This window comes from Peromyscus californicus, unplaced genomic scaffold (genome assembly GCF_007827085.1).
Source record: "Peromyscus californicus insignis strain IS unplaced genomic scaffold, ASM782708v3 Scaffold_18__1_contigs__length_77618521, whole genome shotgun sequence".
In the NCBI taxonomy this organism is placed as follows: Eukaryota; Metazoa; Chordata; class Mammalia; order Rodentia; family Cricetidae; genus Peromyscus; species Peromyscus californicus.
The window spans coordinates 264,948-279,034 of NW_026294480.1; the positions used below are offsets into that span (position 1 = coordinate 264,948).

General features: G+C 39.1%; 1 protein-coding gene across 1 annotated transcript in view; it reads left to right on the forward strand.

Annotated features, from left to right (window-relative positions):
* Window positions 1–584: 584 nt before the first annotated feature.
* The window catches only part of Exoc3 (exocyst complex component 3), a 33,283-nt gene continuing 19,780 nt past the window's right edge, over window positions 585–14,087 (forward strand). The window contains exons 1-2 of the mRNA XM_052742882.1: window positions 585–715; window positions 2,322–2,512. Coding sequence (XP_052598842.1) covers window positions 2,339–2,512 — 174 coding nt within the window. The 5' untranslated portion in view covers window positions 585–715; window positions 2,322–2,338. The remainder of the gene's footprint in view (window positions 716–2,321; window positions 2,513–14,087) is intronic.

A 14,087-nucleotide genomic window follows, 5' to 3' on the forward strand; every position in this document is an offset into this window, starting at 1 on the left:
ATTTACTAAAAGTTCATACCAGTTCAGACTTTCCCATGAAAGTCTCTGTGGCTGCAGAGGTAGGGAAACTCGTAAAAAGTTTCTGGCTGTTCCTAGTTGCCAAAGCAACCTGATGCTTCCTTGCTTGCTTCAGCTGGAGGAATCCCACCAGCTGTTTTTGTTTTCTTTGTAGCTGCTATGGGCTATGTTAACTATAAGCTATCCACAGCACTCTACTCTCTGTGCCTCCATCGACTTGAACGCCTGAATCTACCAGCTGTCAGAAATCTCTGGAGGACAGGTGAAGGCAAGGTCAGCAAGAAGAAACAAATATACGAAGTGTAAGTAGTGCAACTTTGAACACACGACACAGCAAAGAGATAGAGAGGTGTGGAGAGACCGAGGTGGCTAAGGAGAGGAACCGAGCAAGGGCAGACGTGAGAGGTGAATCCAGAGAAAAGGGGTGGGTACAGCAGATGCTATATCAGAAGAGAGGGCCGGGAAAGGGCCAAAGGTCAGAAGGCTGAGCCAGGCCAGGATCCGCAATCCCTGGTCATTTTGAGTCTGTCACAAGGGGCAGGACATGCCTCCAAGGAGACTCCCGAAGAACTGCCCGCACAGCAACAGCCTTCAAGGCTACCCTGGTCCCGTCCTTCCGACCCAACCTCGGAAACGGAAGTGACCTCGCTGCACACTTCCGGTCGGGCTCCGGGAGGTGGAAGCAACTTCGCGGACGGTGAGGAACCTCAGTTCTGACGGCCTCGCGTCGTTGAGCTGTGGGCGGGGTTCTGGGCTGGCATAGTGGGCCCCTTCGCGGGTTTGTACTTCGGCGGGGGCCCTACTGTCCGACGATTTTGGCGGCCTTTGGTGTGGCGCCCTGGGCGGGTTTGGGTCTGTCCTCGATGTGCGTCCCCCCTTGGGCGGGGCTGTTTCAACCCTTGAGTTAGTTCCCATTTGCCCCTGTGGCCCCAAATCTGACCGTCCTCAGGCTGCCATTGGAGCCAGGCTTGATGGAGATCCCGTGTCATTTCTTACCGTCTGATTCTCTGTGTTCAGGTTTATAAGTGTATTCTTTCTTGCAAAGGTTTTGTCCGCTTTCCTTAAGCATCCTGTACCACTGCCACTGGACTGCCTTTCACCTGTCAGCTGGAGTGGGTGACACTGTGCCAGCAGGAGTGGTTGGATGTTGAGTTTAACACCTAACCCTGTAAATAAAATTATTTAAAGTAGAATATAGGTTTTAATGTCGTTGGGAATGCTGAGAATAACATGTCAAAGCAAGAAGCAAAAACCTGCAATTGCAATTATTTTTACAATGGAACCTCAACTTTTAAAGAAATAGAGAAGAAAAAATTAAAATAGTCTTGTTAGAAGTGGTTGCCTCTAGAATCCTATGTCTATTGCCTGCTCAGATTTTCTATTTGAGTATATATAATTTTATAATCAGAAGATGAAGATAGTATTTGCAATGCTGTTCCACTTGAGTGAGAAATGCAAAGAGATACACAGGGAGAAGTTACATGACTGAAAATCTACAATGGGTTTTAGTGGTTTTCTGAGACTACATGGGAATGGAGAGTGAAAAGCTCCAGGAGGAGGGTTTGTTTTTTTTTTAAATCACATCTGTGAATATTGAGTAGCTGAAATCAAAGGAAACAATGTTATTAATTTCCCTCATTTGCTAGATACTCAGCACATAGCCTGTGTTGGTCCATGACTAAGGTAGGATTGGATCTCAGATTGAAGGCTGATTGACCTACTAGCTGAACATCAGTGCTTAGGGGAGCAAACTACTTGAGTAAGGAGAGTATGTACCTTTTGCTGTCTTAACTTTATTTTAAAGGTGTTAAAAAGTAAGAAATGGAATCTTGGGTACCCAGAGCAGTGCTAAGGGGGAGTCATAGAACTCATGTTGCCCACTGGGCTGCTGAGGTGTATGTAATAGTCGTTGTCTTCCAGTGACTACTCAATGGGCATGGCCAGCAATGGGGTGACAGCTCCAGAAATGAAAAGTTGGTCTTTTATAGGACGAATACTTGTGATGGAGATGCCTTTGACATAGTCTTAAGTCCCTGTATAAATATCCTGTGTGTGTGCCTCTCTCGTGCCTGTGAGATATCCCTGCTTCTCTCTGTTAAGGTAAAATCTTCCCAGCACTTGAATTCCAAAGATTTGTGGTTTTGTTAAGTTTAGGACCCAAGTTCAGCATTTATTTCTGTGTACTGATTTAAATATCATAGAAATTCTCCTTTAGTTGCACTGTGATCACGTGACCTTTGCATGGTCAGTTTGGTGCCCATCACTTCACCCTTTTTAACATACCTTCTCCTTTGTGTACATAGTGTACCTGTGGTATGATATGTGCAAAGACTCTGCCTGCTTTTTGACCATGAAGGAGACAGACCTGGAGGCTGTTGCAACAGCAGTCCAAAGGGTTGCCGGGATGCTTCAGCGCCCAGACCAGCTGGACAAAGTGGAGCAGTATCGCAGAAGGGAGGCTCGGAAGAAGGCTTCTGTGGAGGCAAGGCTAAAGGTAGGGCAACATAGAAATCACAGGACAGAGTCATTTGTCTTAAGTTTCTGCTCTTCCCTATCCTGCTTGCCTACAGCCCCCTATTTTATGGAGATATTTGTCTCAGTTGAGGTTCCCTCCTCTCAGATGACTCCATCTTGTGTCAAGTTAACATGAAAGTTAGTCAACACAATATAATATATATTATGTGTATATATATTTAAATCTAGATTATGTATATGAGAGAAAACATGGTATTTTTGTCTTTCTTCTTTCTCACTGTTTTCTCTAGTTCCTTTCATTTAGACCAACAGTTCTCAAACTGGGGGTCACAACCCCTTTGGGGGTTGAATGACCCTTTCACAGGGGTTACCTAAGACCATTGCAAAACACAGATATTTACATTACGATTCATGACAGTAGCAACATTACAGTTATGAAGTAGCAACAAAAATAATTTTGTGGTTGGGGGTCACCTCAACATGAGGAACTGTATTAAAGGGTTGAAGCGTTAGGAAGGTTGAAAACTGCTGCTTCAGACTCTTTCTTCACACCTGCTAATCTCCTTTAAATTTCATGGTGTGTTTATCTTTGTGTGTGTACTTAATCTAGTTTCTGCACTTCTGAAAGAAAACATGCAATATTTGTCTTTCTGAATCTGACTTATTTAATGTAAAATGATTTCTAGTTTCTGTCATCTATTTTCCTGCAAATGACATAGTTTCATCCTTCTTTGCAGTTGAATAAAATTCTATTGTGTACTTTATCCATTCATCTGTTGATGGACATCTAAGCCAGTTCTGTGTCTTGGCTCTTGTGAATAGTACAGCAATAAACACTGATGTGCTCATGGTTATCTCTTTGGTATGTGACTTAGACTCTTGGATATATACCTGTGAGTGATACAGCTGGATTGTATGGTAGTTTTATGTTTTGAAGATACCTCCATACTGATTTCAGTGACTATACCAGTTTATAGAACAACCAGCAATGTATAAAGAAGGTTCCTTCCCCACCCCCACCATTGCTATCATTTGTTGTCATTTGTTTCAGTTTAAAAAAGAAAAACGTTTCTTCTTAGATTCATTTATTTCATTTTATATGTATGAGTGTTTTTTCTGCAACTATGTATGTGTACCATATGCTTGCCTGATGCCTGCAGAGGTCATAAGAGGGCATTGGGTCCTCAGGAACTAGAGTTATGAATGGTTGTGAGCCCCCATGTGGGTACCGAGGACTGAAGCCAGGACTGCAGGGGCAAGAAGTGCTCTTAATCACTGAGCCATCATCTCTCCAGCTCCCAGCATTTTTTTTTTTAATAATAGCCATTGTGATCAGAATGAGATAGAATATTAGTGCACTTTTATCTTTTATTTGGCTATTTTTGTTTGTTGTTTTTTTTGTGTGTGTGATGTTTTTGGACATGTACTTCTGGCTGGCTTTGTACTCCCTATGTAGACTAGACTGGCCTCAGTGTCACAGTAGTTCTTTTGCTTTGGGCCTTGACTGCTGACTTTACAGTTGTGTGTCAGTCATCACATCCACATTGAGTATAGTTTTAATTGCATTTTCCTGAAGGCTGATGTTGAACTTTTTGGGTTTTTTGTTGTTGTTTGTTTTTGGTTTTTTGCCATTTGTATTTCTTCTTTTGAGAGCTGTCTGTTTAATTTGTTTGTTTTTTAATGGATGATTTGGGGTTTTTGGTGTTGAATTTTTGAGTTCTTTATGGATGGTCAATATTAATCCCCTGTTAGATATAGAGAAGGCAAAAAAATCTCTTGTTCTGTAGGCTGTCCCTTGACTTTTTTGATTGTTTTCTTTGTTGTTTAGAAGCTTTTTAATTTCTGGCTGTCCTATTTGTCAATTCTTAATTATTACTTCTTGAGCCTGTTTGAGTTCTTTTCAGTGTATGTTTGCCTGCGCTTATATCTTACAGTGTTTCTCTGTTTTCCTCTAGCATTTTCAAAGTTTCAGGTCTTATATTTTACATACATCTTTGATCCATTTTGAATTGATTTTTGTGCAAGGTGAGTGGTAGGGATCTAGTTTTATTCTTCTGCATGTAAATACTGCATTTTCCCAACACTGTTTGTAATGAGACTGCCTTTTCCAATTGTGATTTTGATACCTTTATCAAAAACTAAATGGTTGTAGTTATAATGCATTTATTTTCTTTCCTGTATCATTATTAGCCTATTCCATTGGTTTGTGGGTCTGTTTTTGTGTCAGCACCATGCTGTTTTTATTTCTTTCACTTTGTAGTATAATTTGAAATCCAGAATTGTAATGCCTCAAACTTTGTTCTTCCTGATTAGAATTGCTTTGACTATTTTGAAGTCTTGTGCTTCTGTAACAATTTTAGGATTGCTTTTTATTATTGTTGTTTTGTTTTTACATATCTCTTAGTTCTTTGAAAGTTTTGAGTTTCGCATAATGTGTTTTGATAATATTCATACCTCTAATTCTTCCCAGACCCATCCTCATTTCTCTGTCCAGCCAACTTTGTGTCTTTCTAAAAAAAAAAGAAAAAACAAAACAAAAACAAACAAGCAACAACTTTCCAAGACCAATTTGTGCTGCCCAGATATTCTTAGATGTGTGGTCTTCCGCTGGAGTGTGGTCAACTTACCAAGAGCAATGCTGTTAGAGAAAACTGACCCTTCCTTTCCCAGCAGCTAACAATTGCCAACTGTTCCACTGCTAGGGGTGGGATTGTGTGCCCAACTCCCCTCACTATGCTGGAATTTGGTCTGGTTTGGGCTTGCACAGGTTTTGTGTAGGCTGTCAAAACCACTATGAGTTCAAATGTGCAGCTTCCCTACTATATCCAAAAGATGTTTCCATGTGGTCATCCACTCCCTCTGGCTCTTACATACTTCTGTCACCTCTTCCACAGTGGTCCCTGATTGAACACTGTGGGGAAGAAGGAGCAGTGTACAGTAGATATGTTCCCTTTAGGGCTGAGCATTCTACAGTTTCTTATTCTCTTTTTTCTTTCTCTTTTTCTTTTTTTTTTTTAAATTGGTTTTTCAAAACAGGGTTTCTCTGTGTAGCTTTGCGCCTTTCTTGTAACTCACTCTGTAGCCCAGGCTGGCCTCAAACTCACAGAGATCTTCCTGGCTCTGCCTCCCTAGTGCTGGGATTAAAGGTGTGCACCACCACCGCCCGGCTCAGCAGTTTCTTATTCTCTGCACCTTGGCCAGTCATGAGTTTCTGTGTTAAAGACCATCTACTGAAAATAGAAGCTTCTCAGATGAGGATTGAGTGATGCATTGATCTATCTGTAAAATGATAAATCAATTAGTAATCAATTTAATACTGTGTCCCTTTAGCAAAATAATAGTAGGTTCTCTTCTAAGTCCTATGAACTGTTTAACCATAGGTTCTTGGCCCAGTAATGATGCCAGGTATAGGTTTCATCTTGTGGAGCTGGGTTTAAATCCAAGCAGAAAGTAGTTGGTTACTTCCATGGTGTTTGTGCAATGACTGCACCAGTAGACATGTCTTCACAGGCCAATCATTGTTGTAGCTCACTGAGTTTACGGCTGAGTATGATTGATGATTACTCAGTTTGGGGACATAAGCTTTCAGAGCTTCTGGATTTCATTGGTGTTTATTGTCCCCCTTGTCATCTCTAGTTTTATTAGTTTGGGCCTTTTATCCCCATCTTGGTTTTGTTTGTTTGTTTGTTTTATTGTTTTTTGTTTTTTTTCAAAGAACTAACTCTTTAAATAATTGACTCTATGTATTATCCTTTTAATTTTGATTTCATTAATTTCTGTCCTGTTCTTTATTATTTTTTGATGTCTACTGTTTTTTAATTTTTCTTGTTCCTGTTTTTCTAAGACCTTGAGGTAGATCCTTAGCTAATTGGTTCGAGATCTCTGATTTTTTTCAGGTTCATTCAAAGCTTTTCTCAAGATAGTCTTAACTGTATCCTAAAGGTTCTGATAAATTGTGCCTTCATTTTTACTTACTAAGAATTTTTACATTTCTATCCAGATGTTTTTAATGACCTACTGATCATTCAAGAGAATTTTTTCAGTCTTCCAATTATTTTTATAGTTTCTGTGGTTTCTCTTGCTGTTGATTTTTAGTTTTATTCCATTGTGATATGATAAGATATAAGAAATTATTTGAAATTTTTGTTTTTGTTAAAACTTACTGTATGGACTGAAAGTGATCTATGTTGAAGAAAGTTCCATCGCTTAATGAGAAAAATATTTATTATTCAAATGTTGGATAGGATACTCTGTAGAACCAGGTGTGTCTGAACTGTTATAATGAGTAGTTATGAATGCAGCCCAACATAAAATTATAAGCTTACTTAAAACATGAGATTTAAAAAAAATCCTATTGTGCAGTTGTTGACCAAAAACTTTGTAGGTAACAATATCATGTTGCGGTATCAATAGGTTAGACATGCCTGTGTATAGAAAACCTCTTAAGTCCATTTGATCTGTAGTATAGTTTAACACTGAAATTTGTTTATTGATTTTTAGTCTAGATGATCTATTGATAATAGTGGGATTTTTGATTAAACCATTATTAAAGTATTAGGACCTGTCTGCCTTTTTATGTCCAGTAGTATTTTATGAAATTATGAGACCCATATTTGGTGTGTATATATTTACAATTGTTATATCTTCATATTTTTTAAGATCTTTTTTATTCATTTATCTTGAATTATGTTGTTATTATGCCTCACTTTAAATTTTTTCTTTTTTATTCTTCTTCATATATTATATCCTGACCATAGTTTCCCTTTCTTCTCCTTCCAGCCCCTTTCCCACCACATCTCCTCTCCCCCAGCTCCCCTCCTCCTGCTATTTCCCTTCAGAAAAAAGCAGGCTTCCCAGGGATATCAACCAAACATAGCATATCAAGTCTAGGCACATATCCTCATATCAAAGCTGGACAAGGCAACTCAGCAAGAGGAAAGGGTTCCAAAAGCAAGCAAAAAGTCAGACATTCCCCCGCTCCCACTGTTAGGAGTCTCACAAGAACATCAAGCTACACAACCACTACATATATGCAGAGGACCTAGGTCAGACCCATATAGGCTCCGGGACTGTTGTTCCAGTCTCTGTGAGCCCCTAGGAGCCCTGGTTAGTTGATTCTGTTTGCTGTTTTCTTGTTGTGTCCTTGACTCCTCTGGCTTCTACAGTCCTTCCTCGCCCTCTTCTGCAGGATTCCCCATGCTCTACCTAATGTTTGGCTGTGGATCTCTGCATCTGCTCCTATCAGTTGCTGGATGAAACCTCTCTGATGGCGATTGTGCCAGGCTCTAGTCTATGAGTATAGCAGAACCGCATTAGGAATCATTTCATTGACTTTATTTTTTAATTGGGTCCTAAAAAGACACTTGGTAGAATGTTGCTCTTCACAATCCTCTCTGGATCTATTTATGTTAGAATTTGGGTTTAATTCTTAAAGGAAAAGGCTCTTCTAACTCTTCCAAAGAGTCTTTCCTTCAGCCCTTTGTCAGATATGGGGTTGGTGAAAATCTTTCCCATTCTATAGGCTGCCATTTTGTTGATGATGTCCTTGGCTTTATAGAAGCTTTTCAGTTTATGAGGTCCCATTTATTTTTGATGTTCTAATCAGGAAGTTGTCTCCTGTTTAATGCATTCAAGGCTATTCCCTACTTTCTCTTCTATCAGGTTCAATGTATCTGGTTTTATGTTGAGGTCTTTGATCCACTTGGACTTGAGTTTTGTGCAGGGTGATAGATATGGATTTGTTTGCATTCTTCTACATGCAGACATCCAGTCAGACCAGCACCATTTGTTGAAGATGCTTTATTTTTTTCTGTTGTTTATTTCTGGCTTCTTTGTGAAAGATCAGGTGTCCATAGGTGTGTGGATTGATGTCTAGGTCTTCAGTTTGATTCCATTGATCAACCTGTCTGTTTTTTATGCCAATACCATACAGTTTTTATTACTATAGCTCTGCAGGACAGCTTAAAATAAGGGATGGTGATACAGCTTAAAATCAAGGAACTCCAGAAGTTCTCTTATTGTATAGGTTCATTTTAGCTATCCTGGGTTTTTTTGTTTTTCCATATGAAGTTGAATATTATTCTTTCAAGGTCTGTAATGGATTGTGTTGAAATTTTGATGGGGATTGCATTGAATCTGTAGATTGCTTTTTGTAGTTGGTTTTATTTACTCTTTGGGGGCCCACCACCCAGGTCCCAAATAAATACATGGAGACTTATTCTTACTGATGAATGCCTGGCCTTAGCTTGGCTTATTTCTTGCCATTTTTTCTTAAATTATCCTGTCTACCTTTTACCTCTGAGCATTTACCTTCTTCTATTCTATATACTTTTCTTTCCTTCTTACTCTGTGACTGGTTGTATGGCTGGGTGACTAGCCCCTGGCCTCCTCCTTTTTTCACTCCTCCTTCTCTTTTTTCCTTCTATTTATTCTCTCTGCCTGGTAGCCCTGCCTATCTCTCTCCTGACTAGGTATTGGCCGTTCAGCTCTTTATTAGACCAATCAGGTGCTTTAGTTAGGCAAAGTAACACAGCTTCACAGAGTTAAACAAATGCAACATATCCTTGCATCATTAAACAAATATTCCACAGCATACACAAATGTGACACATCTTTTTATTATTTATTTATTTATTTATTTATTTGTTTGTTTATTATTTTTTGGTTTTTCGAGACAGGGTTTCTCTGTGTAGCTTTGTGCCTTTCCTGGATCTCACTCTGTAGACCAGGCTGGCCTCAAATTCACAGAGATCCGCCTGGCTCTGCCTCCTGAGTGCTGGGATTAAAGGCGTGCACCACTTGACACGTCTTAAATTAATATTCCACAACAGCTTTTGATAAGATGGTTATTTTTATTATGTTAAACCTGCCAATCTATGAGCATGGGTGATCTTTCCATCTTCTGATTTTCTTCAATTTCTTTCTTCAAAGACTTGAAGTATTGTCATACAGGTCTAGTTTGATTGATTAGAGTTACCCCAAGATATTTTATATTATTTGTGGATATTGGTGAAAGGTGTTATTTTTGTGATTTCTCTCAGCCCGTTTGCTATTTGTATATAGGAGAGGTTTTTTTTGTTTTTTGTTTTTTTTTTTTTTTGCTAATCTTGTATCTAGCCATTTCACTGAAGATATTTATCAACTGTAGGAGTTCCTTGGTAGAATTTTGGGGGTCACTTATGTATACTATCATACTATCTGTAAATAACAATACTTTGACTTCTTGCTTTCCAATTTATATCCCCTTGATCTTCTTTAGTTGTCTTATTGCTCTAGCTAGAACTTCAAACACTACATTGAATAGATATGGAGGGAGTGGACAGCCTTGTCTTGTTTGTGATTTTAGTGGAATTGCTTTGAGTTTCTCTCCATTTAGTTTGATGTTGGCTATAGGCTTGGTGTAAATTGCCTTTATTATGTTTAGGTATGTCCCTTGTGTCCCTGATCTCTTCAAGACTTTTATCATAAAGGGATGTTGGATTTTGTCAAAGACTTTTTCAGCATCTAATGAGATGTGGGGGTTTTTTTCTTTCAGTTTGTTTATATGATGAATTACATTGTTAGATTTTTGTATGTTGAACTATCCCTGCATCTCTGGTAGATGATCTTTTTGATGTGTTCTTGGATTTATTTTGAGAGTATTTTTTACATCAATGTTCATGAGGGAAATTGGTCTATAATTCTCTTTTTTTTGTTGAATCTTTGTGTGGTTTGGGTATCAGGGTAATTGTAGCCTCATAGAAAGAGTTTGGCCATGTTCCTTCTGTTTCTATTGTGTGGAATAATTTGAGGAGTATTAGTATTTGCTCTTCTTTGAAAGTCTGGTAGAATTCTGCACTGAAACCATCTTGCCTTGGGCTTTTTTGATTGGGAGACTTTTAATGACTGCTTCTATTTCCTTAGGGGTTATAGGTCTATTTGAATTGTTTTTCTGGTCTTGATTTCATCTGGGTATGTGGTATCAATCAAGAAATCTGTCCATTTCTTTTATGTTTTCTAATTTTGTGGAGTACAGGTTTTGAAGTTTGACCTAATGATTCTCTGGATTTCCGCAGTGTCTGTTGTTATATCCCTCTTTTCATTTCTGATTTTGTTAATTTGGATATTCTCTCTCTACCTTCTAGTTAGTTTGGATAAGTGTTTGTCTATCTTGTTGATTTTCTCAAAGAACCAACTCTTTGTTTCATTGATTCTTTGTATTGCTCTCTTTGTTTCAATTTTATTGATTTTAGCCCTCAATTTGATTATTTACTGCCATCTACTCCTCTTGGGTAGGTTTGCTTCTTTTCGTTCTAGAGCTTTTAGATGTGCTGTTAAGTTGCTAGTATGAGATCTTCCCAATTTCTTTATGAAGGCACTTAGTGCTGTGAACTTTCCTCTTAGCACTATTTTCATTGTGTCCCATAAGTTTGGGTATGTTGTACATTAATTTTCATTGAATTCTAGGAAGTCTTTCTTTCTTTCTTTTTGCCTTGACCCAGTAGCCATTCAGTAGAGAGTTGTTCAGTTTCTATGAGTTTGTAAGCTTTCTGTGGTTTCTGATGTTGTTGAAATCCAGCTTTAATCCATGGTGGTCTGATAGGATATAGGGGGTTATTTCAGGTTTTTTGTATCTGTTGAGACTTGCTTTGTGACAGAATATGTGGTCAGTTTTGGAGAAAGTTCTGTGAGGTGCTGAGAAGAAGGTATATTTGCTGTGGGATGTTCTGTATGGCAAATGTGTTGCTGATTGGTCAATAAATAAAACACTGATTGGCCATTGGCTAGGCAGGAAGTATAGGCGGGACAAGGAGGAGAATAAAGCTGGGAAGTGGAAGGCTGAGTCAGAGAGACACTGCCAGCCGCCATGATGAGAAACAGCATGTGAAGATGCCGGTAAACCACGAGCCATGTGGCAAGGTATAGATTTATAGAAATGGATTAATTTAAGCTGTAAGAACAGTTAGCAAGAAGCCTGCCATGGCCATACAGTTTGTAACCAATATAAGTCTCTGTGTTTACTTGGTCGGGTCTGAGCGGCTGTGGGACTAGCAGGTGAGAGAGATTTGCCCTGACTGTGGGCCAGGCAGGAAAACTCAAGCTACATATATTCTTTTGTGTTTGGGTGAAATGTTCTGTAGATATGTTAGGTCCATTTAGTTCATAATGTCTATTAGCTCCCTTATTTCTCTGTTTAGTTTTTGTCTGGATGACATGTCCATTGGTGAGAGTGGGGTATTGAAGTCTCCTCCTAATAATGTGTGAGGTTTGATGTGTGATTTAAGCTTTAGTAATGTTTCTTTTACAAATGTGGTACCATTGCATTTGGGGCATAGGTGTTAAGAATTGAAACATAATCTTAGTGGATTTTTCCTTTGATGAGTATGAAATGTCCTTCCTCATCTCTTTTGATTAATTTTGATTTGATGTCTATTTGTTAGATACTAGAATAGCTAAACCAGCTTGCTTCTTAGGTCCATTTGCTTGGAAAATCTTTTCCCAACCCTTTACTCTGAGGTAATATCTATCTTTGATGTTGAGGTGTGTTTCTTGTATACAGCAAAAGGATGGATCCTGTTTTCATATCCATTCTGTTAACCTGTGTCTTTTTATTGGGGGAATTGAGTCCATTGATATTGAGAGATATTAATGACCAATGATTATTAATTCCTGTTATTTTGTTGTTGTTGTTGTTGGTGGTGGTGGTGGTGGTGGTGGTGGTGGTGGTACGTGTGTGTGTGTGTGTGTGTGTGTGTGTGTGTGTGTGTGTGTGTTCCTCTTTTTGCTTTGCTGGTGTGAGATTATTTATTTCCCATGTTTTCATGGGTGTAGTTAACTTCCTTGATTTGGAGTTTTCCTTCCAGTACCTTCTGTAGGGCTGAATTTGTGGGTAGATACTGTTTAAATTTGACTTTGTGCAATATCTTGTCTTCTCCATCTATGGTGATTGAAAGTTTTACTGGGTATAGTAATCTGGACTGGCATCTGTGGTCTCTTAGAGTCTCCAAGACATCTCTCCAGGCCCTTCCAGCTTTTAGAGTCTCCGTTGAGAAGTCAGATGTAATTCTAATAGGTCTACCTTTATATGTTACTTGGCCTTTTTCCCTTGCAGCTTTTAATATTCTTTCTTTGTTCTTTATGTTTAATGTTTTGATTATCATGTGGCAAAGGAACTTTCTTTTCTGGTACAATCTATTTGGTGTTCTGTAAGCTTCTTGTACTTTTATAGGCATGTCCTTCTTTAGGTTAGGAAAATTTTCTTCTATGATTTTGTTAAAAATATTTTCTGGGCCTTTGAGCTGTGATTCTTCTTCTTCTGTTCCTGTTATTCTTAGGTTTGGTCTTTTCATAGTGTCCTAGATTTCCTGGATGTTTTGTGTCAGGAATTTTTTAGATTTAATATTTTCTTTGATCAATGTATCTATCTCTTCTATCATATCTTCAGTGCTTGAGATTCTCTCTTCTATCTCTTATATTCTGCTGCTGATGCTTGTGTCTGTAGTTCATGTTCGCTTATCTAGATTTTCCATTTCCAGAATTCATTCAGTTTGCGTTTTCTTTATTTCTTCTATTTCTGTTTGCAGGTCTTGAACAGTTTTATTCATTTCCTTCACCTGTTTTGATTTATTCATTTCTTCCAATTGTTTGTGTTTTCCTGGATTTCCTTTTTTTAAAGATGTATTTATTTATTATGTATACAGTGTTCTGCCTACATGTATGCCTGCACGTCAGAAGAGAGTACCAGAACTCATTATAGATTTCTTTAAGGGATTTATTAATTTCCTCTTTTTTGTTGTTGTTTTGTTTATTTTTTTATTTTTTGAGACAGGGTTTCTCTTTGTAACAGCCCTGGGTGTCCTGGAACTCACTTTGTAGACCAGACTGGCTCTGAACTCACAGAGATCTACCTGTCTCTGTCTCCCAAGTGCTGGGATTAAGGGTATTCATTTCCTCCACCATCTTGATAAAGTTGGTTTTAAGGTCGTTTTCTTGCACTTCCACTGTGTTGGAATATTCCAGCCTTGCTGTGGTAGGATGGCTGGGCTCTGGTGGTGGTATAGTGCCCTGTCTGTTGTTGATTGTGTTCTTACATTGTTGTCTAGGCATCTGGGTTTGGGATGATTGTAGATCTAGGTGCTGATTTCTGTGTTTGTCTTTGTTGAATAGGTGTTTTGTTCTTTGGTTTCTGTTTTCTTTCGTCTTCTAGTCTTTGTGGCATGGATTTCTGGTGACTGGCATGACCTCTGGTCTATCAGGGAATCACCATCTGAGTTGGGGGCTGGAATTCGGGTGGCTAGCTTGGTCTTTGGTTCAGCAGGAAGTCTCTGCCTGAGTTAGGGGATGAGACATGGTAATGAGGAGGAGGAGAGTGGGGATTGGGGGTAGTAGGCAGGGGCACTGAGAGAGTGGTAGTTCTGGGGATGGGCCCACCTATCTGGGGTTTGGCAGCCCACACGGTCTCTGGTCCGGTAGTGAATCTCTGCTTGAGTTAGCTTATCTGTTCTTCTGAATGGTGTGGCCTGTGCCTGAGCAGCTAATATATGCCTGTGCGGGCGGGAGCATAGCAGCGGGTGCTGGTGGTGGTGTGGGAGGGGTGTAAGTGGGGTGGGTCGTTAG